The 26,045-nt window shown below is 50.2% G+C and overlaps 1 protein-coding gene across 2 annotated transcripts in view; it reads right to left on the bottom strand.

Moving 5' to 3' along the window:
- Window positions 1–16,083: 16,083 nt before the first annotated feature.
- The window catches only part of LOC112109568 (transcription factor EB), a 49,781-nt gene continuing 39,819 nt past the window's right edge, over window positions 16,084–26,045 (bottom strand). The window contains exons 2-9 of one of the 2 annotated variants that reach the window (XM_026655280.1): window positions 25,698–25,942; window positions 25,330–25,584; window positions 24,907–24,987; window positions 22,821–22,950; window positions 22,539–22,595; window positions 21,307–21,382; window positions 20,480–20,627; window positions 16,084–18,613 (exon numbers count right to left, since the gene is read on the bottom strand). In XM_026655280.1, the coding sequence (XP_026511065.1) occupies window positions 18,170–18,613; window positions 20,480–20,627; window positions 21,307–21,382; window positions 22,539–22,595; window positions 22,821–22,950; window positions 24,907–24,987; window positions 25,330–25,584; window positions 25,698–25,892 (1,386 nt within the window). In that variant the 5' untranslated portion in view covers window positions 25,893–25,942 and the 3' untranslated portion in view covers window positions 16,084–18,169. The remainder of the gene's footprint in view (window positions 18,614–20,479; window positions 20,628–21,306; window positions 21,383–22,538; window positions 22,596–22,820; window positions 22,951–24,906; window positions 24,988–25,329; window positions 25,585–25,697; window positions 25,943–26,045) is intronic. The other variant, XM_026655281.1, reaches the window with a different exon arrangement.

Here is a 26,045-nt window from a genome sequence, read left to right as displayed (position 1 = left end):
TCATTCCCTCTGAAGCACCTGGCACTGGCCACTGTCAGAAGACAGGATACTGGGCTAGATGGACCATTGGTCTGGCTCAGTCTGTTTGTCCCTATGTTCCTAAAAGCAGATCATAACCTCTTGAGTGCCAGGAGGAAGAGGAGGCTCCCCGTAGGCTAAACATGCCCAAGGGCAAACAGCATAACTCCCTGGCAGAGTAAAGAGTTTAAGGGGCTGATGTGCCACGTGATTTATACACTTGTGCCTTTAAGAGGTGAGGGTGGGATAGGGTAGGGATTCAACAGCCAGAACTCAAGGAGAGGGGAGTGCTTTTGCCATCGATCCCAGGGCAGGCTAGCAACCCAAGGATATATCCAGGGATGGCTTTTGTACAATCCTCACTAAAACCCATGCTGCTGGACCTTCACTGCTATTTTTTAGCCATGCTAACTAGCTCAAAACTAGTACAGGTATGCCTATCCAAGCAGTGCCATCTCCTTGGGTTTCCTTCCTGGGCCCCATTTGGGTAGAATCCCAGCCCTGGAGGAGTGACATTGTGATCCAACAATATAGTAGTACATGAAGCATTTCACTTCCACCCCTTGTTGCAAGGAAGCGTCGGCTTTGCTCGTACTCCCAGCTTCCAGGGCTCCAGTCCAGCAGCCCCTCTGCTCCCCGCTGGCCTATTTCAAAACCAGGCATCTTTCAGGAGCAATGCTTTCCTCCCTAGACGTGCTGGCAGTTTACATGAGTTGATTTTTAAACTCTCAGAGCCTGATTTTTCAGAGGTGCCAAGTACCCACACTCCAAAGGGAGCTGCAGCTGCTCAGCGCCTCTGGGGAAAAAATTCAGACTCTTCGTCTTCTGTTGTCTCCAGTCAGGTTTATTTTTAACCCTCCCATCTTTGCAATAGATGGCTCCCATCCTGACACCTCATCTGGCCTTGGGAGGGGAAGGGGGAGCACATAGGAAGCAGCTGCAGAATAGGGGTGTTTGATACCGCTCAACAGAAACCTCTCTGCCTTGTGGGTGGGGGGCTGTCTTTCCTGGACTATTTTCAGAGTAGCAGCCGTGTTAGTCTGTATCCGCAAAAAGAACAGGAGTACTTGTGGCACCTTAGAGACTAACAAATTTTTCCTGGACTATGTGTCCCTCTCTCTAATATGCCTCCCTGTGCTCCCCGTAGCTCTCTGGGAAAGGGCCTGGCCTGGCACAGAGACCTGGCTTTCCAAATCTCCACCAGTAAGGACCTCAATCTCTCTTCTCGCTGCCTGCCCCCCACCACTGCTGTTCCTTCTCCCCTCCACGGCTCCTGCCTGGGTAGTTATGGTTGAGCCCTTTGTCTCAAACCCTGAGCAATCCCGTGTCCATTCAAGGTTGAGCTGGCTGCCCATGAATCAGAGCTAAACTTGGGAGCCAATCCCACCCACTCTCCCCGTCTACCAGCCCAGAGTTGAGACATCCTTCTTGAAAGACTGTGACCTCATAGCTTTCTCCATGAAAACACATTGTGACATCATCATCCTCCCCCTGACTACCTGTTGTGACCTCATACCCATCTCGATGACAACAGGCTGATACTGAACTTGGGTCAGTGGCCAAGGAGACGGGCTTTTGCGGGGGAAGAGTGGGAGCAGTGGTGCATGGAATGTATGTGACTGAAGAGAACTTAAAGCATCTCAGTACAGCATGGTTTGAAGTGCTTGCAGGGCTGTTCCTTTGACATGCTGCCCCCTCGTGTACCCGGTGGGCATAGCATCCATGTCATCACCAAACTCACTATCACAGAAGCAGGGAAAGATGGTGGCAAGCCATAGGAGAGGGATTGGAGCAAGAGTGGCAGCCATCTGCCTTGCACCAAGGAACAAAGAATTTGTCTACACTAAGGAATTGGATTGGCAAGAGGTAGATACACTGTTAGCTGAACCATTCAGTGCAAACACTTACCACGGACGTGTTGCACCAGTGCAAGTCACTTTCTAGACCAGGGGTTTGCAACAGTGCAGCGATTTCAGTTAAAGAGAATCCAAGTGTAGGAAAGTCCTTTGACACTGAGCAGGTGTGGTGGCAGGGCCCAGAGAGATGCCCCCCGTGGTACTTGTCCCAGTACTGAGAGGGCTAGCTCAGAATTCAGTGGGCCTGATTCATCTCCTACCAGGGTAGCATTCCCACCTGCACTAGAGAGGTACAGCACTGTAAGAGGAGAACTAGGCCTAAAGAGAACAGAGGAAGAGGAGATTCAAGAGAAAACGCGCCCTTGAACGACCAGGGCTAGGCTGGTCACTAACAGAGGTGACTGACCTTACAGATCCAGCCAGGATAATGGGCCAAATCCTAGCTGCTCTTCTCTGGTTTTCCTCCACGTCTTCTCAGCACTTATTTGGGGACAGTTATGCCCCCTCCTTGCCCCCATTGGCTTCCAGTGGGAATTTGTGGATTTTTCACCCCCTCCCCGAGGAGTGAGATAGCTAAGCTGACCTGGTGTAGACCAGGTCTAAGGACTCTTGCCTAAGTAAGGGCAGATTAAGAACTGCATGGAGGGGATCTGATGCTGGGCCAGTGTGCATTTCCCTTCGCAAAGCCAATACACTACTGTCCTGCAAAATACTAGGGTCTATCCTGTTTCCCACCTAACCATTACCGTTGTTTTGCCGAAACTCTCTCCAAGAAGGGGTGCAAACCAGCTCTGCCCTGTGACACCGGGCAAGTCACTTCCCCTCTCGGTGCCTCTTTCCTCTCCCAGCCTTTGTCTCTCTTCTCTAATTAGACTGAAAGTTCTTTGGGGCAGGGACAATCTCTTGATTTAGTTGGGGATTGGTCCTGCTTTGAGCAGGGGGTTGGACTAGATAACCTCCTGAGGTCCCTTCCAACCCTGATATTCTATGATTCTTACTAAGTGTAAATACAGCACCTTGCACAGTGGGGCCCTGACCTTCGTTGGGGCCTCCAGGTGCTACCTTACTATTGCCAATAATACACTAGGAGAGTTAAGACAAAGCTTGATTTTGTAACATATCATTCATACATCAAGAGGTCTGAACCCCCAGTGCAGAGCTAGTCCTAGATATCAACAGGACAGTGCTCACTCGTCATTTTGGCCCTTCCATTTGGTGGTGGGTGCAACATCACAGAACGCATGATCCCAACCTGAAAGAGATCGGCCGAGGATGTCGTTAATAAAAAGTCTCTCAACTATCCTTGCAAGACAAGTACTATTAGTCTCATTTTATAGACAGGGAAACTTAGGCACGGAACCATTGAATAACTTGCCCCAGGTCTCACAGCAAGCCAGTAGCAGAGCTGGGAATAGAAACCAGAAATCTTGACTCCTAGACCTATTCTCCAACTACTAGCCTATGCTCCCCCGCCACAGGTAAGTGCTGTATCAGTTTCCCCTCATGTATATCAATCACTGCATATCAATCCAAACCTAACACCCCAGCTATGCAAGTCCTGTGCCGCTCCTCAGCTCTGCCAAAGCACTTCAATTCTGCCCTGCATGAACCAGCTGTGATTCCGGAACTCCCCTACCCAGCTCTGTCTGGGCACGACAGCAGTATCTTTCAGCTGAGCCTATCATTCCAGATCTGGGACCCCATCAAGTTTTGATGCTGCCCCATCACCCTTACCTGCAGCCCCCCTCTGCAGTAATTGCATGGTGTTACTGTGATCTGGAGAAACAGCTTCTAGGACAGCGGTTCTCACAGCATATTTTTTGGTGGCCTCAGAGTACAGCCACCAACTCTTGCTGGTGGCCGCTCGGAGAATTTTTCCTAAAATACTTAATTAACTTTAGGAAAAACAAATCAATATCCACAGATACACGTCCAGATAGTTGTAATTTATTTATGTAGGGTTCTTATGCAGACTTAATAAAAATAATGTACAGTTTATCTATGTAGACTGTAAGCTCTTTGGGGGCAGGGACTGTATTACTCTGTCTGTGTCCAGTGCATAGCACAGTGGGGCCCTAATCTCAGCTGGGATGTGTCACACGGGGGCGGATAGCCCAGTTTTCCCATACTGCACCATGAACAAAGGGCTAGAGCAGCCATGTTTTGGGAGGGCGCTAGGAAATCTGGGATATGGTTGATTGAACTCAGTTCTCCATACCACAGGGCGGACGCTGGTGGGGCCTGGGCTCCAAATTTCTTAACGTAAGGTCAATATGCCGTGTGGATGCTCAAGCTCTGGGCTTGGAAACCCAGGGTCCATAGACTCAAGTCCCATTAACCCTGGGGCTTACATTGCCGGGTAGATATAGCCACAGATCAGGGTGCAATTTCACACAGCCCAGACCACCTCCAGTTCAGCTCATCACGTCTGTCCACAGCATGGAGCTGTCGCCATGTGACACTGCCCAGCACAATAACAAGGGGCCAAGAAAGCGTTACCAGGTGTGGCCTTGTAGTCACTACTTGTTCAGTACCCAACAGCTTCCATTGCCCTCAATGGGGATGGGAGGGAGGGGATTCCCCATGGTTCTCAGTGGGGGGGGGTTCCCTATTCTCAGTGGGAGCTTCGGGATGCTGCATAGCCCTTTGGAAACTGACCTATTTATTCACATGGTGTTTTCCTTTGGGTTCTTTTGAGACTCTGTCCCTAGTTGTCCAAAGGAGCTGAGTGACTAAGGGGAGTTTCTAGCCAGGTGACATGCATCCAGCTAGTAGAGATGGCCAGGCATCCCCAACACCAGAGTCAGAGACAAATGTCAGCTTTCCCAGGGTTTGGATCCAGAGTTTGGCTCCCCCCTCTCTTTCTATCGATTACTGGATTGCAGTCGCTCCCTGAGGCCCCAGCCACGACCATCAAAGAGCTTCAATGCACTAGGCTCCATCAACAAATAAAACAAGGGAAATGGGGCTGACATCATTCAAACAACATATTGGGTTGATTCTCCCTGGCTGATGCCTTGCACGGGCATTTACCCCTGTACCCAGTGGGGGTAAAACACCCCCAACTCATAGCACCCACAGGCACACCCACTTTGCACTGGTTCAAAAGACTGCTGGAAAAGCACCATCGGGCCGGATCAGGGAGCCCTGGTCTCCATTGCCCCGTGTAGTCATTTATACCTGTGCAAAAGGAGACCATTGTGATTCACACACACTTTGCACGGGTGCAAAGAGCTTACACAAGCTACAGGAGCGTCTGTGGATCTGGCTTAAAGGCCCACCACCACCCTCATCGTGTCAGCATTGCTTCCTGGTCCCAGAGTGCCCCCCAAGGAAGAGAACAGCAACATGACTCCTACCCAGCACGCCACCCATGTGCTGCTATCCCTGCAGGGGAGTTAATAAGAATTGCAACCCCAACTCGCACGCTCCTGCCTTTTTATATCCTAGCTGGAGCCTTGACACCGATTTTTTTTTTTTCCTTTGGATGGCTCGTATGTAGTAATTAAGAGCCCTTCTCTCCCGCCTGCCCAAGTTCCCCATCTTTGGCAGCTGTTGTTTAACTGAAGGAAACCCCCTTTCGTCCTCTCTCCCCCCCCCCCCCTTTCTGAACGTAAAGGGATGACAGCGCTCCAAGCCAGGGTCTTTTGCATTTCTGAGTTGGTTCTATTAATTGGAAGGAGGGTTAAGAATCTGCAAGGTCGTTTCAATCTACATCTGACCTTCAGAGTAATCCTCTATGCCAACACCAGAGCATGTCATTAAAATGAGGCCCTCTACCATATCCCGGCATCCCTTTATTCTCTCCTTGTGCACATTAATTGCTCATAAGTTGATTTGATCTCCCTATTCTGCAAGAAGTAAATTGCCCTCTTATTTCGCCATTTTCATCCTGTTTTCTTAATTAGGCCCTTAAAAATCTCTAGGGCCTCAGCCGGGCCGCAGGCCTCATCCTGGGAATAAATTTTGATCTCAGTCTGATAAAGAGTGAGCAAACCCAGAGATTGAACAATGTCATTCACCCTCCCCCTTCCTCCCCTCCTCGCTATTCTCTTGACATGAAAAGGCTATCAGTTTTTCTCTGTGTTAATATAGGAAATAATTCACACTTCAGGCGCTGTTCTCTATTTAGTGTTCACACTCCCCAGATAAATCAAATCAGGGTTTTTTTTGTAAGTGTCTGAAACTACTTTCTCTCTCTCTCCTCTCCACTCCCCCCCCCCTCCCGCTTTTAACAAAGTTTCCAAGATTAGCCTGTGTGATTTTTCCATCCCAGAAGTCTATTTTAAGGTATTCTTTTTTTTTTATTTTATTTTTTTTTTAATTCTATTGTCTGTGGGGAGCTGACCCACAGCCAGAACTTTTCACGAGTGACAGACAAAAATGCTGCAGCTCCGCCTACGCGAGCAGCTTTTTCCTAAAATACCTCACTGGCAAAGAGCTCGGTCCCTTGAAGCTTTAGACATGTGAGGAGTTTTGGTAAGCATATGCTCAACCCCTTGGCTGTATGGTGCGGCAGGTTGTTATTGCGGGATTTGATTCTGGTTTGATTTGTGGGGTGGTTCATGATAAAATGGAACCTACCTCCCTCTGGTACTTAACTGCCACCTTTACTGTAGTATCTGAGTGCCTCACGGTCCTTGAGTGGATTTATCCTCACAATGCACCTGGGAAAAGCGGTTCTCTCCGTTTTATAGATGGTGAACAGAGCATAAGTTGCCCAAGTCACACAGAAAGCCTATAGCAGAGCAAGGAATTGTTCCTAGGTTTTTTGAGTTTCTGACCAGCACCCTAATCCCTGGGCCATCCTCCATCTCCGGCCTCAAAAACCAGGGGACAACATTTTCAAAAGCAAAGTGACTTAGGAGCCTAATTCCAGTTTCAAAAGCAATTGAGGAACTCAAATCCCCAGTGAGACTTAGGGCTTGTCTACACGACACCAAAGTCCAGACTATGGGGGTGCGAGTTGTGGAGCACGGTAACTACCCAGCTTAGACCCTGCTGGCGCAAACGACGAGGTACCTCGTGCATATTACCATAGTCCTGTTTGAAACGGGACCACATCAACGCCTTTTAGTTCACACCAGCAAGGTCTACAAGGTCACATCCCTGGAGTCTGCACTGCGGCGCCGCACAGACAAGCCCTTCGGCCCCTAAATCACTTAGGCGCTCTTGAAAAGGTCAACCTGCAGGAATATGGAAAAGGCAGATTACATCAGCAAGCTTGTCTCCCTGCTCTGGCAGCTAGTCACCTAACAGAGGGCAAATGAGAAATTAAAATAATATTGCACTTGAGGTCTGGCCCATTGATTGCAATGGGTATTGGATCAGGCCCTCGGTTTTAACCAAAAGGCCTGGAGAAAAAGATCCAATAAGCTAGTTTCCCCACTTCCCTCTGCCTATAGATGGGCTCAGATCCAACTCTCATGAACTTTAGAGCACCTGACATATGCACCCAGATCCAGATGAAAATTTTGTCAAACGGCCCCTCTCGTTGGAACGGGGTGACCCAAACGCCCACTTCTGAACCACTCCTGTGAACTTCAGGCGGTTCAGATCACCTGATCAGAACTAGGCAACTTCATCTCTCCTCTCTGCTCCTAAACTTTGCAGCCTGGTTGGAAGGGCTGGCATGTTCCCCAGCTGTAGACCCAGTCCCTTTGCTTCCATGGCGGGGGGAACAAGCCACTGTTAGCGAGAACCCCGCTATGGTTGCTGCTGGGTCAACTCAGGGGAGGCCCTTAAATTTATCTCCAGGTCATGCATGAATTTGAGGAGTTTTGAGGGGAGATGGCTGGGTGGGGAGAGGCAAACTCGAACTCTGTGCCCCTGCATGATAACATAGGAATAAAAAAAAAAAATACCTGCTCCTCCGTGGAAGTCGAAGGCAGCCCTCTCTGCAGGCTCTAACAGACGCATGCACCACTCCTCAGGTAGGATCTGGCTTGTTTGAGAGACATGCACCCACCTTCCCAGAGGGTTTAATTAGCCAGCTGGACTGCTAATCAGAGGCCTGCAGCTGCAAGGTGTCACCATGGTTACCAGGCCCAGGCACACAGCCCCTCAGCCACACGGCAGGATGTCAGAATGGGCCCAATGTAAATGGCTGGTTGGTGGGAGGGGGAGTTTGAGGGGATGGGGAAACTGCTTTTCTACCCACGGCAGCCCTGTGGGCCAAGCTGGATTTCACACAGCGATGGGGGAGCTTCATTTGCACTTAACACTAAATTGGCCAAATTCGGATCTTCAACCAGTGTCAAGCTGATGAGCCGTTCGTGCTCAGCACCTCTGAAAGCCAGGCCATTTGCTTAGGGGCCGAGCCTTCGCTACCCAATATGAAAACTGTTGGTCTGATTGACTGGTCCAAGATCACACAGTGGCATAGCTGGACAGAGAACCCATGCATCCTGACTGCTAGCTCCTCACTGCAATGGCTAAACCAGGCTCCAGCCAGGAGCTGTCTGCAGCCCCCAGGAGTCCTGACTCCCAACCCCTCTGCTGTAACCACTAAAAGCTCCACCCAAACACATTCCATCAGTAGATCTCAAAGCCCTTGACAAAGGAGGTCAGCAGCAGCATCCCTATTTTACAGCTAGGGGAAACTGAGGCACACAGCAGAGCCAGGACTAGAACCCAGGGCTCCTGAGGCCGAGGCCAAGGCTAGTGACCTATCCACTAAACCCCATTCCCTGCCACAGGCAGGCATAAAAACGGTGTGTTTCAAGCTCTAGTCCCTCCCCAGAGCTCAGAGTGCAGCCCAGAAGTCCTGCCTCCGCAACCTCCCCTTTAACCACTGGGTTATGGTTCCAGGGCATTAGCACCAAGGCTACATCGACCCTACAAGGGAGGGGTGAGAGTGCCCTGCTTGGGTACACACGTTAGCTCCCATCAAGCTTGCGTGAGCATAAACAGCAGTATAGCACAGGTAGCGGCAGTGGAGACGCAGCTGAGTACGTGGACATAAGCAGGGGAACCGCACCGCTGGTCGTAGCGTAGACATAGCCCAAGAAATTCAAGGGGAAACTTGGCATCGCTCTCTCCCTTTATCCTCAGACACCCCCACTGTTCAGGGAAACCTGACCGCACCGCGGGAGAACCCCTGAATAGATTCAGAAGCGGTTCCCTGCATCCCACCTGGAGAGCGTAAATGTTCAGATTGAGAGCTGCAGTCCCTGTGCTCAAGCCAATTACAGCGAGGCTGAAGGTGGGACTCACGCCCCCCCCCAATAGCACTAGAAAGGGTGCTTTGCTCAACAGCTACTTGAAGTGCTTTAGGTAGAGAGAGATGATTACCTTCATCTCTGGCAGGCTGGCGGTATGCCACTGACACCAGAGCAGGGACAGAGGATGGCATGCGTCCATCACCCAGAGGGGTACATTGCCAGCATGGCACGGAACCGAGCCAGGCCAGACTTATCACTTTCATTGTGCCCGAGTCTGGACACACCGTGGATTCAGGGTTCCTTTCTCCATTAGCACCCCCCTCCACTGCATGTACATATCAGAGATCATCCCAAACTCACCCACTGAGGATGGGTGGCAGCTGATAACACCACAGAGCCGGTGTGCTTTAGAGAGTGACACAAACAACTAGAGGGAGAATGTCTACACAGTTAGGGCACTGGCCTCAGACACGAGACCTGGGTCTCTGCTGCAGACTCCCTGACCTGAGGCAAGTCAGAGCCTGCCTCAGTTTCCCCATCTGCACACTGGATATAATATCCCTGCCCTGCTTCCCAGGGGGATTGTGAGGGTTTGGTCTGCGTGGCTCAAAAGCTTGTCTCTTTCACCAGCAAAGTTGGCCCAATAAAAAGATATTACCTCACCCACCTTCTCTTTCTACTATCCTGGGACCAACCCGGCTACAACAACACTGCAAACAAAATTCTACAGCGTTTAAAAATAAATCAAAATCGTCTGAATTCCCCCCAAAAGTTGGGAGTTTTGGTGCGTCTTTAAAGGGCTTCTGACTGTCACTATTCAGCACCCACGACAAAGGAAAATAATTATAGACCAGTTCCTCTCATTGATTTCTTTGCAGAAGGCGAGTGAGCTCCAGCGTCAAAATCAAAACCTGCAGAGGAATATAAAGCTCTGGAACAGCTATGCCAACAGCACCATCTTGTGCTCCCAAGTCACAAGTGCAGTATGTTTCAAATGCAATAATAGTGCACCTGTATAAATAAGGATCCGGTTTTTCTCAGTGACAAGCATCACGGGGCAAAAATTACATCCTGGAAAAGATCCTGAATGATGGATACGGACACAGATTTCTCTAGCACCAGGCACATGTGGATGTCAGGGTTATATTCATGCATAAAATCTGTAGCATCATTAGAGAAAACATGCATGGGAGGAGATGTGTGTAAAAAAAAGCATCTGACAAATGGAAGGACAAATGAAAGGGGATGATTCTGATCCCACTGAACTCAAAAGTACCTGTGGCTGATGGCAGTCAGGATTCGAACACTAAGTCCACTGGTCACAAAGTGTCCCAGAACTACTGACTTGTTGTGGGACCAGCATTCAGCAAAGCTCAGCTCTCATTCAGGCACCCAATTAAAAAAAACAGATTTTTAGCCCCCGGCAACTCCCCCTTGTGACACTCACGGCCAGATTTTTCAATAACTCAGCACGTGCAGGGCTCTTCCAAAAACCTGGCTACATATCTAGGCACCTAAATAGTTTCATAGAATACTATAGAGTTTAAGGCCAGATCATTTAGTCTGACCGTCCTACATATCCCAGACCATTCAGTTTCCCCTTAATACCCCTATGACTTCAGTAAAACTAAAGCATTTTAGTCCTCAGGACACTGCACTGTTGGGTGCCACAGGCAGAGATGAGAGACCAAGGTGCCACAAATGCCCAAGACCCCTGCAATGTCAGGGAACTGACTAGGTGAAAAATGCCCAGGTGATCCCAGCAGACAAGTCACACCCCGTGCCATAGGGAAAGGTGAAAATCTGATTCCTGCTAATCTGATTTGGGATGGGGGGGAATTCCTTCCTGACCCCAAATCTGGTGACCAGAACTCTCTGGAAAATCTGTCCCTGATTATGGGAGATGAGCCCTTTTGAAAATTCTGGCCCATGTGACCTTGGACAAGTCACTTCTCTACTCTGTGCCTCAGTTTTCCCCTCTGTAAAATGGGCATAAGTGATACTGATTTGCTTTCATAAACCACTTTGAGATCTCTGGGATGACAGCCACTGTGGAAATGCATGGGATCACCATGGCTGCTGCCCTTCGCCCCACACAAATAAACCCCTACACAAGGATAGGCTGTAAATAAATATATTTTAATGATTTTTTCCCATTCCAGTTCATTCTTTTGTACATTTATTTATAAAACAGTAGTAAAATTTTTAAATCAGAGCACAGTGCATTAAAAAACAAAACACAAAAGAGATAAAAAATCCATGACTGTTCTCTCATGGCATGGGGAGCACCCCACTTCTCACGCAGGCTGGAGCAGGGGATAATGGTGTGGCATGTTCTGCATCCCATAGCCATGAGCTGAGTGCAGTATATACTGTATCTGACAGACATTGACCCCATTCTGCATACAGCACACACCGCAACTCACAGTCCATGAAGCATGCCGCACTACGGTATATACTATTGAGGAGGAGCACTTCACAAAGTGTCTGGCTAAGTTGTTCCAAAGTGACTAGTGATTCTGGGTACCCACCTCAAGTCATCTTAAAGGGGCCTGATTTTCAGAGGGTGGGGTGCTCAGCACTGTCTGAAAATACAGCACCCAAAGTCACTAGTCGCTTTTGCAAACCTTGGCTTCCAAGCTTTGCCCTCCCAAATTCACATGCTTTTCTGAGACGGTTGGGTCCGCATCATATCTGAAATCTTATGTCAGATCTTCCCACACAAATCTTGGCTTCGGTCAGATTGCAGACGCTGCAACAGACGGGGAAAAAAATCTTTCCACTAGATGACATCACTTCCAGTCCCACCCACCAACAGAAAGGAAGCGTAAAGGCATGCCACGGTTTCAGACCTCAAGAACAAAAAAGTCAAGTGATTCAAGCTGACATCTTAAGTGAAGATTACATATGTGCCCATCCTTAGTACATACCACGTCCTGAAGCCACTCAAGCACACGGCATAATGCACACGATATACCGCATCCTGTGTTTGTTGAAGCATGTTGTGAATAGTGCACAGTTATAACACAGAATCAACCTGCTGTGGGTTCAGAAAGAGCTTTGGATTCAAACCAGGCAGTTTTATTTTCCTCTAAGGGATTCCTCATGAGAGCATCTGAGCAACAAAGCAAACTAGGCCTGTCTAGGTATGTTCCTCTCAGCCCACTGGCTATGGCTCCACCAGAACTTCCAAGAATTTGACTCTCATCCCATTGGGCACGGCTCGCCACTCACCTTTCCTGGAATCTTACCCTAGTATAACTTCACCAACTCTTCCTAAACTGGCTCTGACCGTGCACCACTTCCAGTATCTGCTGGATTTTTAGCCTACATCCGCAGGTCTACATGTGCGAGGCTCTGCCGACAGGCAGTGCATCCATAGGCACTTAACGTGGATCTATAAGGTTCTATAGGTTCTGCTGCAGAGGATGCATACTGCCTACCCGCAGGCACTTAGCAGAAGTCCACAAGACTCTCCGGGTGACACTTCAAAGGTGTACAGGAACACCGTGCGTCCACACAGACGCTTGCGTTGCGTAAAGGAGTTTAATGGCTGTATTGGAGGATGAACACTGCACATCCATAGGCACTTAACACGAGTCTACAGGGCTCCAGGGGCCTGCTCTGAAGGACTACTCCCGTTCATAGGCATGTCATGGCTCACTCGGAGGGAGCACATACCTTGGTTTAACCTGGCACAACGGACACTCCCATCCTGCAGGCCCCACTCACTGAAAGAGCCACAGAGAATCCTGTCTGCTCACCTCCCCCAGAAACCCTGCATTTATATTACTGACATTTGTAAGAGCTCCCCTTGCGGGACTCCTATCTCAGGGCACTGACTAGTCGTTCCATCTCCTGTTACCAAATATACGGGCTAGGGACGTCCCTTTCCCCTGCTCTACGCTGACTCTCCTGCCAGGGGCTGGGGATTGCCCATCTCAAGAGGTGAAGGGGTGCCGCCCTCTCCCCTCCTTTCTCTCACTCGCTTTCTTTGCCATCACATGCAAACGTCACTTCCTACTGGCACTTCTCATTGTCAGCTCGGGAGATGCCTACACCCTGGAGATCATCTCACTCCCATCACAGACCCGCGCTTGCCCCAGAGCTGTACCCTATGGTCACGTTCACACTCAGCACCCTACGATCCAATTCCTGAGCTCTTTCCTTCTCAGGGAGTTGGCAGGTTGAGTTTTCCCTTATGATTTTAGGTCCTGGCTCAGCACGAGTCACCAGGGTTTGAAGTCAAGGGAGCTCTGTGTGTGCGCAGGGGTCCCACCCGCGCAGCTCTCAGTGCAGAATCAGGGCTGGAGATGGGGCCTGATCTATAAAGCCTGGATCCGAGCGCTCCTGAACTTTGAGGATTGGGATCCAGACATTACTAATAAAAAAAGATATTACATCATTCTCCAGTAATGGCCCCAAACACTACAATTCGCTGTAGCCTTCCTGCAATACTTAAGGCAGTTACTGGGGTATAATGTAGTATCATTACTAGGGCTGTCAATTAATCGCCGTTAACTCACGCAATTAACTCAAAAAAATTAATCGCGCTGTTAAACAATAGAATACTAATTGAAATTTTATTACAAATATTTGCACTGTAAAAATGATAAAAGAAATAGCATTTTTCAATTCATCTCATACAAGTACTGTAGTGCAATCTCTATCATGAAAGTGCAACTTTCAAATGTAGGGTTTTTTTGTTACATAACTGCACTCAAAAACAAAACAGTGTAAAACTTTAGCGCCTACAAGTCCACTCAGTCCTACTTCCAGTTAAGCCAATCGCTAAGACAAACAAATTTGTTAACATTTACAGGAGATAATGCTGCCCACAACACTTTCCCTGCAAATTTGACAAAATGCAAAGAAGATACAAAAGTGAAATTTCTAAAGATAGCTACAGCACTTGACCCAAGATTTAAGAATCTGAAGTGCCTTCCAAAATCTGAGAGAGATGAGGTATGGAACATGTTTTCAGAAGACATAAAAGAGCAACACTCTGATGTGGAAACTACAGAACCCAAAACACCCAAAAAGAAAATCAACCTTCTGCTAGTAGCATTTGACTCAGATGATGAAAATGAATATGCGTCAGTCCGCACTGCTTTGGATCGTTATCAAGCAGAAATTGTCATCAGCATGGACGCATGTCCCCTGGAATGATGTTTGAAGCATCAAGGAACATATGAATCTTTAGCGCATCTGACATGTAAATATTTTGTGACGCTGGCTACAACAGCGCCATGCAAATGCATGTTCTCACTTTCAGGTGGCATTGTAAACAAGAAGCAGACGGCATTATCTTCTGCAAATGTAAACAAACTTGTTTGTCTGAGTGATTGGCTGAACGAGAAGTAGGACTGATTGGACTTGTAGGCTCTAAACTAAAGTTTTACATTGTTTTATTTTTGAATGCAGGGTATTTTTTGTACATAATTATATATTTGTAAGTTCAACTTTCATAATAAAGAGATTGCACCACAGTACTTGTATTTGGTGAATTGAAAAATACTATTTGTTTTTTACAGTGCAAATATTTGCAATAAAAAATAAATATCAAGTGAGCAGTGTACACTTTGTATTCTGTAACTGAAATCAATATATTTGAAAATGTGGAAAACATCCACAAATATTTAAAGAAACGATATTCTATTTTTAACAGCGCGATTAATTGCATGATTAATTGCGATTAATTTTTTTAATCACTTGACAACCCTAATCATTACTAAAGATTTCCCCATCTTCCCCTTAGGCTCTTACTGTAGAATACTGTCATCTTTTCTTTTAAATAAAAGTGATCCCCGCACCCCCTCTTCCCCATCCCAATTCCCCTTGTGGCTGTGCCGACATCAACAGCACTGAGAAAGCAGAAAACAATTGAGCTACGAAGCTGTGCAAAGAAATTCTTCAGTGGTTTGGCTCTTTAGGCCAAAAACTATCTGAGGATAACAGGGGGTGGGGGGGGGGGGATTGACTCTTAGAAGCCAAAGAGCCCTGGCTAAGATTTTGGCAATCGTTACCAACGTACGTACAATCCTCCTCCTGCTGCTTCACACCAGGGTGGCTGCCCTGTTACCCAGTCTCTGTGTGGGGGCCCAGATACAGGTTTACATTAAGGATCCAAAAGACACAGTATAAAGACCGATTTGCTTTCTGTCTGAAGAACCCCAGCTCAGAATTATGACGACGTAAATGAGGTCAGGAGACAGCGCTGGTCATGTTGAAGGAGTCCTCGATTCCATTCTCTTAATGGACCAAACTTTGTTTTGGTCAGGGATAGAAATATCCTCTTCCAATCAGCAAAAACATGGCTTGTGTTGCCAGAAACATGGAAGCGGACATGGAAGCAACTGGGGGCGAGGGGGAAGACAGAGAGCCACAATGAGGACACAGAAGAAACCTTTCCCAGAGTAGGATAACTCCTTGATGTTTGCTTTTGAGCTCAGCAGGGCTAATTTCCATGGTTTCTAGGATGCCACGCCCAGCGAGAGAACGCTCAACCTGAACATGAAGACACAGGAAGTCGAAGAGGGACTTGTTGGAGGGAAGAGGTTGTTTTTAACGTTCCCTGGCAATTCCTCGTCAAAGGGATATTGGTTCTGGGATCAACCTCAAGAAGGGGCAGCATGGGTTGGAGGAGCACCCACCTGAGAGATTTAGAACTCCAGTTTCCCCATATCACTGAGCTCCTCAGTTCTGCCCGAGAACCCTGTAGAACAGAGACCTTGTTCTCCTCCTCTTCAGAGCCAAGCTCATTGAGCAATGAACTCAGATTCCCCTCCACCCCATGTAACTTCCCCCAGCTTCTAACCCTGGCTGGCAGGGCCGGCTCCAGGCACCAGCGAAGAAAGCAGGTGCTTGGGGTGGCCAATGGAAAGGGGCGGCACGTCCAGGTCTTCAGCGGCAATTCGGCAGCTGGTCCCTTAGTCCCTCTTGGAGCGAAGGACCCGCCGCCGAATTGCCGCCGAAGAATGAAGCGGCGCGGTAGAGCTGCCGCCGAAGTGCCGCCAATCGCGGCTTTATTTATTTATTTATTCCGCTTCATCGCTTGGGGCGGCAAAAAAGCTGGAGCCGGCCCTGCTGGCTGGGTTTGTGCTCTTTAAGGGCAGAAAAATCCCCTCCCATGGACATTTCAGCAGAAAGCATTTGGATCCAGGTCCCTTGACCTCATGTGGCCATCTTCCACGTGTTCGTGATGACACTGAACACACTGAGCCAAACCCAGAGGCCCCTTAACTCAGGCAAAACCTCCCACTGGCCCCAATGGGTGGCTTGCCTGAGTAAAGACTGAGAAAGAAAACAACTCAGTCAGGTCTTTCACTTATTTCACTGGGAGCAGAGGGCACTCAAAGCCTGCCAGGATTTGGCCCTCTGAGTGTTTTAACGGAAGAAGCGATCTAAGCTCACCCTGACGATAACTGAACCAGTTATTTAGGGTGCCTTCCATGAGCTTGATTTGCTAGGTTCAGGCACTGGGGATGCTGGGTATGAGGGTCCCAACTTGGAGGTTTCAGTGTACAGGGGCACATGCAAACACCTTTTCCAGGTGTGGTTCATAGGGGAGGTTCCCACACACATATGCCCCCAGGTCTCAGGTTCAGATGCAGCCCAAAGATCTACTCGGTAGTCGCAAGTCACTCAGGGCATGTCTACAGGTGCAGATGGGAGTGCGCCTCCCAGCTCAGGCAGGCGAACACATGCTCGCTCTGCTCCAGCTAGCGCACTAAAAACCACAATATAAATGGCACGGCACAGGCAGCAATGCAGGCCAGCCTGAGTACAAGCCCGTCTCAACCCCTGGGTCGCGACGCAACCAGCACGTTCCTGTTCTTAGCCTGTTAGTGTGAGCCCGGCTACCACGTATCTGCCTGGGCTGGGAGGCTCGCTCCAGCTAGGATGACCAGATGTCTTGATTTTATAGGGACAGTCCCGATATTCGGGGCTTTGTCTTAGATCGGCACCTATTATGCCCCACCCTGATTTTTCACACTCGTTCTCTGGTCACCCTATCCCAGCTGCAGTGTGAACACACCCTTAGGTGCATTTGAAAAAGCTGCCCAAGTGCTTTATAGTGCAAACTGGCTGGCACCAATAAGTGCGGGTGCAAAGCCAGAGCTGGTGTCTGGAAACATCAGTAAGGGTTTAGTTCCATACCAGGCGCACACTGATGGTTTTGACCAAATATCACTTGGAAGTTTCAGGATTCATCTGAACAGACTGAGAGGAAGCAGAGATGGGCCCAAACCGGCATCCCAACCCCCTACACGCTTTCAAGGGTTAGGAACCCACTTCCGAAGTTGGAGGCTGGGTCCCATCTCTAATGGGGTGGAAGTTGAGTGGGTCTCAATAGGTCCACTCTCAAAGCCGGTGCCTTTACAAACCCAGGTGACAAATAAATGAGACTGTTGCATCCAACTCCTGCTCCCGGCTTTGAAAGTGTCCCTCTGGTATCACTAAATAATTTGTTCAGATTACCCTCCTCCTCCTCCCCCCTGCAGCCTTCTTACCCAATGAGCCTTGAGAAACACACCTCCCCTACGCCGTGACGACCAGGGACACCACACCCTCCCTCAGGAAAGCTGCACATCCCTGCCCGAAAAGAGAAGGGGAAGCCCAATGCGGGAACACGGTACGAGGCAGCCTCTGCCGATGTCTTCAGGGCGACAGCGCCAGGGCTTGGGAAGACTTTGAGGGAACACGGGTTCATGTGGTAAAGCTTGGCTGGATGCACATTTGCAGCAAGGCGCTCTGAGCGACAAGCCCCCTGTTAGCCTCCACCAGGACTCGAAGGCGCCTTTTCATACCTGACAGCCCGGCTTCCAGCCTCCACTCCTGCACTGCGTGTGGCTTGTGGGAAGTTCAGCTGAAAGGCAAGGCAGCTGGGCTGTAAATCTAGGGTCATTCGAAGACAGGGAGCTCCGCTTAGTTAATGGCAAAGCAAGAAAGTTTGCAGATCAAGTTGTAGCAACAAGGGTCTGACTTTCCCAGTGACTGTGACAACGCTTGCATAAGAAATGTATTTCTATGTAGGCTCAAGTGTGGGCTGGGGTCCTCTTGGGTGGGGGCGTGTCTTCACCGACAAGCCTCACTCCTCGTCCTTTTCCCCAGGCTCCGAGCGGCTCCTTGTCACAGCATGTCAGCATCCTCCATGCTGAAGCTGCTCCTGCGACTGCTGGCCTTGGAGGCCTCGGGGGACATGGCGGAGAACAAGGGGTCAGAAGCCAGAGGTAACATGGTGTCCTCCATCAGCATCAAGTCCAGCTCCTTCTTGGATAAAGAGGGGAAAGAGACATGGTGGCTGGGGTCCAGCTGGTCGCGGAACCCTCTGGAGCCATCATCAAAGCTCAGGCCGTGGGTAAAGTCCAGCTGGTAGGGAGATGGAGGCAGCAGCGGCAGGGGTGGCTGTTGCTGCGTCTCCTGATCTGGAGGTAGCTGGGGCTGCTGAGGCTCCATCGACCCGTCCTCTCCGGTCACTTCTTGCTTCACGACCTGCTGAACTAGTTCTGCCACGTTCACGCCGGAGGGCGAGGAGGCGGGCAGCCCATGGAGGCGTGCCTGCATCTCCAACTCCTGTAGGACAGAGAACACAAGCCAAGGGTCCTTACTAGGGGCACCAACGACACAACAGGGAGCGGGAGGGAGCCACTAACTGCTCTGTGGGGAACCCTCCCCCAGCCAGAGAGTTGAACTGACACAATCCGGCAGCCAGGCATAATGGGTGAAAGGTACCACTGTCACATTAAGGACCGCAGGGTTTACAAAGCTGCCAGTGCGGATGCTACAGGCCAAGATTGTCTGAAGCGACTAATGATTTTGGGCCCCCAACTTGAGACCCCTTCAAGGGGCCTGATTTTCAGACAGGGCTGAGCACCTGCCCCTCTGAAAATCAGGACCGTTTCAGATGTCTTAAGTCAGGCACTTTTGACCACCTTCGCCCTGGCCACCACCCACTCCAAATACGGCAAATAAGACCCATGGCTCCCTGAACCACTAACAGCATTTTTGTGGTTACTCCCACCTCTTCCCATTGCCACTAAGCATGGCTCACTTCAAATCCTCGAGCTGCACCACCCCTTTCAAATATCCCTCTCAGGGGACTGAACTGGTGACAAGGCCAGATGGAAAAGGCAGACAGCTGGGGACCTTGGAGAGGGGTGAAGAGATTCCAAGAGAGACAGCAGAAGGGAAAGATGGCAAACTACACAAAGAGAGGGGGAGTGGGAGGGGATGCCCGGGAAAGAGAGAAGGAGGAAGAGAACAGCACTTCAAACTTTATGGGTTAAAGTCCCCAGTCCCTGCCAGGTTTGCTATTTCATAGGCTGAATTCCAGTGGTCAGCGACCCAAGGATAAGGTGAGGCAGACATTGTGGGCTCAGTGCTTTAGTGCAAGCAGGCTGCTCGCTACTCTACATGAAATCTCCGGGTAAAGCTGGCGCCAGCATCCCCACCTGGTACCATAAACCCTAGGTCAACCTGGCGGCCTAGTGAGCCTCCTAAATCTATACCGAGGCTCCTTAAAAACCTCTCTTTAGGTGCCCAGAGATGGATTTGGAGCCTGCCATTAGCAAACAGGTTTGAAAGGGTTAGCCCAAGTGCCACAGCCCGGGAAGCACAGGCCACCCCACGGCAGGAATAGCTACGAACACGGCAAGCCTGGCTCCCACGCGAATGCCACGAGCGTTCCTTGTGCTGAATGGAACCTCTCCCAAACTAGCTCGTCCCTGTCACTGGTGGGCTGCAAGCCAAGGGCCTGGCCTGCAAAGCAGCACTCACAAGTCAGTCACAAGACAGGAGCAGCCCCCTACCACACCTGAATGTCTGCAGTAAGTGAGCTGTGCAAACAGCATTACTAGGGGCCTGATGCAAAGCCCACCGAAGTCAGTGGGAACCTAGCCAGTGACTTCACTAGCTTTGGCTCAGCGTGTGCATGGAGCATCTCAAAGGGACAGAAACAAATCTCAGGTGATGCCAGCGTGAGTCTGGACGGACTCCATTTAGGTCAATGAAGATGCTCCAATTTCAGGGTCTTAAGGGAGAACAGAATCTGGCCCAGACCCACTGTGAAGGGGCAAGAACAAGATTGGAGCGCCTGAAGGTGTTTTAGGGTACGTCAACACCAAGAGAAGAAAAAAAACTGTGGCACCTAGTCTCCAAGTCTGGGTCAACTGAGTCAGGCTCGTGGAGCTAAAGACAGCAGCGAAGGCCAGGCCAGAGCCTGCCCTCCAACGCCCTTTCCTGCACAGGGCTTCAGAGCCCGGGCTCCAGCCCAAGACTGCATGGCTACACTACAATTTTTAGCATGCAGCTCTAGCCACGTGAGCCCAAGTCAACTGACCTAGGTGACCCGTGGCCGTGCCGTGGGTCTCTTATTACAGTGAGGACGTACCCTCAGGCTGGGTTAGAACAGGGAGGGACGGGGGGAAGATAGGAACCCACCTGGATACGGATCAGTAACTGCTTATTCGTCATTTCCAGACGCCGAGAGTGATTCTCCAGATCCCGCGACCTCTGCAGGTCCTTCTGCATCCTCCTGATGTAATCAACCGAGGCCTTCAGGATCGTCCCTTTGTTCCAGCGAACATCCCTGGAGTTCAACATGGGAGAAGTCATTACAGTCTGTGCTGTCAGCTCCTTCTAACCAGCTCCAAGGCCCGGAGAAGTTCTGCAGAGCACTGCTGTACTGAAATGTGCCTCTGCAAACGTAATGCCCTGAATTACCATCCTGGACACACTGATGTAGGGAATGGCACTGGCCTGGGTCAATATACACACGCCATTATCCCAGTCTCTGAAAACACCAAGCACCAGACTCCTAGGGAATTCAATGTGGGACCAGACACTGACACCTGACCGGCCAGTATCAAAGCAGTTGCCCAGCTGGAAGATCAGATGAAGGAATGAAAATTCTCAGTGTGTGAAACAGAATCTGACTCGGCACTGGAACAAGCTGTTACTAGGAAACAGCAGACAATCATCTACATCTAGTCCATCCCCTGGCCAGGGCCAGCTTGATCTCCACCGTAAATCCTCAGGTGCCTTGTCCAGTTAAGTTATACATGTCAAACAACGGGACCCCCACTGTTTCTCTGGGACGAACATTCAACAGTTGCCATTAGGAAGTTTTCTCCTGATCTACAGAATAAGTTTCATCCCCCAGGGCCACACCATTTGGACCATCCTTAACAATTCCTCTGCCACGCACCACCAAATCCACATGGGATATCTAAGACAAGGCGACTTGTACTGCTTGCAGTGATACTTACAGATCATTGGCTTTTGGGATCAGCATTCCGAGTTCTTTGATGCGATCATTGATGTTAAACCTTCGTCTTCTTTCAACTAAAGAGGGAAGAGAAAGAGAGATGGAAACTGACCCAGGTTTAGGAATTTGGGACCAGCTTCAACGCTCTGCTGTTTGTACCACACTCAGCCCCCCACTGTCCCCAGCCTGGATTATGGGAATCACCAAGTTCCCCAGAGAGATTCTCGTCCCTTGTTCTCCTCACCCAGCTTTGGGCGAAGGGACTAGGAGAGCTATTCAGAAGCTGGTTTGTCCCTGTCACCCAAACATGCATCCTTCAATTCTGGAGGACTGCAGTTTACATGTGATCGATTCCATGGGCACAGGGCAGTCAGAGGTGGGGTGGCAAAGGTCTAGATGGGGAAACATTCAGTGAGTGAGGGATGGTATAGAGAGGAGGGTGGGTTGCAAGAGACGTTGGGAAAGGTGGGGCCGTGTAGAGCCACATTGGATGGGAGAGAAGTGGTTGAGGGTAGCATGTGGTGTCATAGGAGGTACTGGGTATGACAAGGGGGCTCGGAGGTGGGGTGGGAGAGATTTAGGGTGCTATTTAGCATAGGAAACCATTGAAACCAAGAGCTTAGCACTATTCAAACAAAGGAAGAGACATTTCTATGGAGAAAGAGAATATTAGAGTTACATTAGACATGGTACCAATATCTATGGGATACAAACCATCATATTTCAAGGCACAAGCCAGTAATGAGGGCTCATGAAGAAACTTCCCCCAAAACAGGTTATCCCATAACTGTCCAGAAGAGACTGTCTCATCTTACTTCGATTGTAAGACCTTTGTGGCAAGAACTGTCTCTTTGTTCTGTATGTACAGCCCCTAGCGTAATGGGGGCTTGGTCCATGACTGGGGACCTGAGGCACTACTGCAATAAAAATAAAATAATCACAATAATGGGGTTTCTTATACTTTCCTCTGAAACATCTGGGGCTGGCCATTGTCAGCCAGGGTACTGGGTTAGATAGAGCCCTGCTCGGGGGATTCTGTGGGGATCCCTATATGCCATGCACGAGAGGCGCTAGGTGGAATGGGCTGTTCAGACAGATGAGTAGGATGAAGGTAGAGTGAAAGGGAAACCAGCGATACAGACAGAGGGGCCTCCAGGAAAAGAATGGGGGTTGGGCTGAAGGAAACTAGGGCAGGAGACCCAGCCTTGCAGCTAGAATGAACCATCCACTCACTCAGGTTGTGATTGTCCTTCTTCTGACGCTCTTTAGCCAAGGCACGGTTCTCGGCATCTACAAGACAAACCCAAGAGGTCACACCACACTTGTTACAAAGCTGTGTTTTCTCACCACCTCTCCCAGCATCACTCAGTACCTAACGTCAAACAGGGTGGGCAGGATTCTGTTTGACCCTCACCCCACGTAACCCTCACCACCATCAGTGGCACGAGCATTGACGCAGGATTTGGCCCGACCTGATAGACACGGACGCACACATAGGCTGCAGTCAGAACTCACATGCGTTACCTGTCAGGTCTCTCTTCTGAGTGAGGTCAGCGGGGCAGGAACTGCTGGTGACAGCCACCAGGGAGGCCGTCAGCTGGGGGTCACCACTATATACATTCATGTGACTGCTGGACATTGGAAGCTGAAAAACAAGGGAGCACGGGACTAGTATGGTTCTCGTCCTCCTCCTGGACGAGCGGGAGATGGGATCAGGGAGCTAGAAAGCTGGCTCAGGGCTGGCTCTCCGGGAAGATTCCAAATCATAAGGCCTTGCGTGAAGGCACCACAATCTAGGGGCTGCATGCAACTGGGAGCTGGAAACTCCTGATTTCTACTCCCTGCTCTGCGGGACCTTAGGCGAGTCACTTCACCACTCCGTGCCTCGGTTTCCCTATGTGCAAAATGAGACCAAGGCTACTGACCTAATTCACGAGGGGCAGGGTGGTGATGACTCAGACACGGAATCCATCAGGCTGAGATTTTCTAAGGGAGGTATTGACTGTCACTAGGCGCTAGGCACTAACTCCCTTAAACCACACTGAAAACCCCAGCTAGAAACATTTACAAAGCCCTAAGTTCCCTCACTGCTGCATGATACGTTCTCACGGTGGGACGCTAGGTGACGGAAAGGGATGTTAAAAATCAATCAATCAATCTTCACCTTGCTATGGTGCCTTCCATCCAAGGACAGGATCTCAAAGCATAATCAAGAAAGCCTCACCACGCACCCTGGGAGTTAGGTATCCTTAGCCCTATTTTACAGATGGCAACACTGAGAGGTAAATGGACTCGCCCATGGACACGCAGTGGCTGAATCAAGAACTGAAACCAAGACTCCCGATTCCCCTGCTCTAACCACCAGACTGTGATCCTCACAGTCAGGCCGAAAGTTCAAGTGGTAGCAGCCAGTGCAGGGAATGCAGGCCTCAAACCCTGCTGAGTTTGCACGATGGGGGACAGTCACGGTTGCACAAAACAGAATCTGGGTTTTTTTTAAATCAAGACCAGAAGTCTTTAAAAAAAAAAAAAATCAGGCATCAGCTCCCGCACAAGAAACGGTTGAGATAAAAGGAACAGCTGGGAGAGGTTCTAGAGCTGTCGTAGAGGACATCAGACTAGATGATTACAATGGTCCCTTCTGGGCTTAGAATCTATTAAGCCCTCCCAGCCCTTTGGGGCTCATTTAAAAGCAGGAGCCTAAGGAAAGGGCTCATGGAGTCTCATAGCAGTCAGTCGTGCTACTGCACAGCTTTCCCCTCCCCCAGCCCACACACAGCAACGCCAACCTGATGTTTACTGTCTCTAGGTCAGGCTGCAGCCAGCTCAGACTAGCACTTGTTGCTGACTTACTCGGCAATAATAATCACTACAACTCCAGGGGCTGGGCAGGGGGAGAGAGGCTCAGTCAGTTTGTACACACCACGACGCATGATTTCCCACTGCCTACCGGGCGCTGGGCCAGGCAAAAGTCATCACTGACATACGGAGAGTGTGCAGCAAAATCCCAGGCTGCAGCCTTGACAGTTAGTAGCAGCAATCGATGCAGGGACACCCCAGTTGCCAGATTCTCCGTTCCAGCCGAGCTCCGCTCAGGGCAGGAATTGAGGGGGCAGGGTGGTAAAGGCAGCTTCATGCCTCTGGTGAGCCTCCCTATATTTTGAGCCCGGCCAAAAGCCTGTCTGGCCCCCAGTGTGAGTTAGAGCAGCCACTGAGGCTGCTCTAGCTTACTCTCTGCTCCCCACAGCCCCGAGGGGTTGGCCTGGCAGCTGAGAATAGCAAGAGCACGGCAGTGCTCCGTCCACGCCCCCTGTGCCAGGTCTGCTAGACTGCACTAGTGTACAGCGGTTACCCTGGCTCTCGGCCACCAAGAGAAGGGGCAGAGAGCCACAGACAATCCGTCCCAGAGGGTATGGGTAGCAGAGTCACCACTCTCCCTGGAGGGTCCCTTGCAGCTACCCTTTAGCTGGAAGAGCTCAGTCTCCCCTAACCTAGAGCACATATACTCTAATTGTTCCCTAGCCAGCACATGTCAAATGCCGGCTCCTCCCCTCCCTCCAGAGTCAGGATAACCGTCCGGAAGTCAATCAGAGACACTCACGGTGTTAGGCATGTGCATTTCCGGGTTAATATAGCCCAAAACGTCATCCAGACGCATGATGTCATCAATGACCTCGTCTATCTGGAAGAGAAAGTTGCATTCTGATAGAGCACACGGCTGGAGGTGCGGGGTCACCGGGCGAAAACGAAGAGACAGCTGAGGGTTTCCTCAGTTCGGTGGTTTCATTTTTGATGCTATGTGCTACCTTGTCCATGAAATGCGCTACATGCTAGCTAGGTATTTATATCTTATGTCCCACCACGCCTCCTGCTGGGAAATCCCAGCTCTCCGCTCTGCTCCTTATAGCACCTCCTGTGAGAGAACCCAGGACTGGAGAGACACTGATCACATGCCACTTCTAAATCCTTCCCTTCCTCTCCCCTAGTCATCTTGGTGCTCTATAAACCCAAGCCATTTCCTTACCTCCCTCTCCGGGTTGGAGCTGATGTTGAGCATGGCCATGGGGCTGTTGGGGGCGCTGTTGCCGGCTGAAGAGGACATGACATGGCCGGGCCTGACGCCCGGCGAGGCGGCAGGGGGAGGCTTCGGAGAGTGCCGGATAGGACTGATGTGAGCAGCAAACTTGTTCCCGTAGGTTTCAGAGATATACTCCTGGACTTTCTTGTCCCGTGACTTCTGCAGATGATACGTGGTGGGGTTCTCCAGGTACGACTGAACCTAAAAATCCACACACCCCCCAGGCAGGGGAAAACAATTAGAGCTCTCAACAAGGCCAAGACTCTCCCCCTCCCCCCCCAGGAGAGAAGGAAACAAACTAATCTGCACTGTACCTTTAAGACCTCTCCGGGCACGGACGGTGGGGATTGGAATTGGACTGGAGTGTTGATGGCAGGCGTGGGGGCCAGCGGCATCTGCTGCTGCTGCATATAATGCATCACCGCCTGCTGCTGCATCCGCTCCCTCTGCTCCTCCTGCTGCGCTTGCTCCCGCATAAGCTGCATCCGCAGGCCGATACGCGACGCCATGGCGCACGTGTGGGGCAGGTCACAGCTCTTCCCGAGGCACAAAGGAATTGCTGAGAGAGAGAGAGAGAGAAATGGGATGTGTTGGACCATAGCAAAGGCTGCGATAGGATTAAATCAAGCCCAAGGGATCCGGCTCTAATGGCAGTGCTCTTG

This window comes from Terrapene carolina, unplaced genomic scaffold (genome assembly GCF_002925995.2).
Source record: "Terrapene carolina triunguis isolate 2854851 unplaced genomic scaffold, T_m_triunguis-2.0 Scaffold199, whole genome shotgun sequence".
In the NCBI taxonomy this organism is placed as follows: domain Eukaryota; kingdom Metazoa; phylum Chordata; order Testudines; family Emydidae; genus Terrapene; species Terrapene triunguis.
The sequence above is the reverse complement of the archived record's forward strand: the minus strand, read 5'-3'. Positions and strand labels throughout refer to the sequence as shown.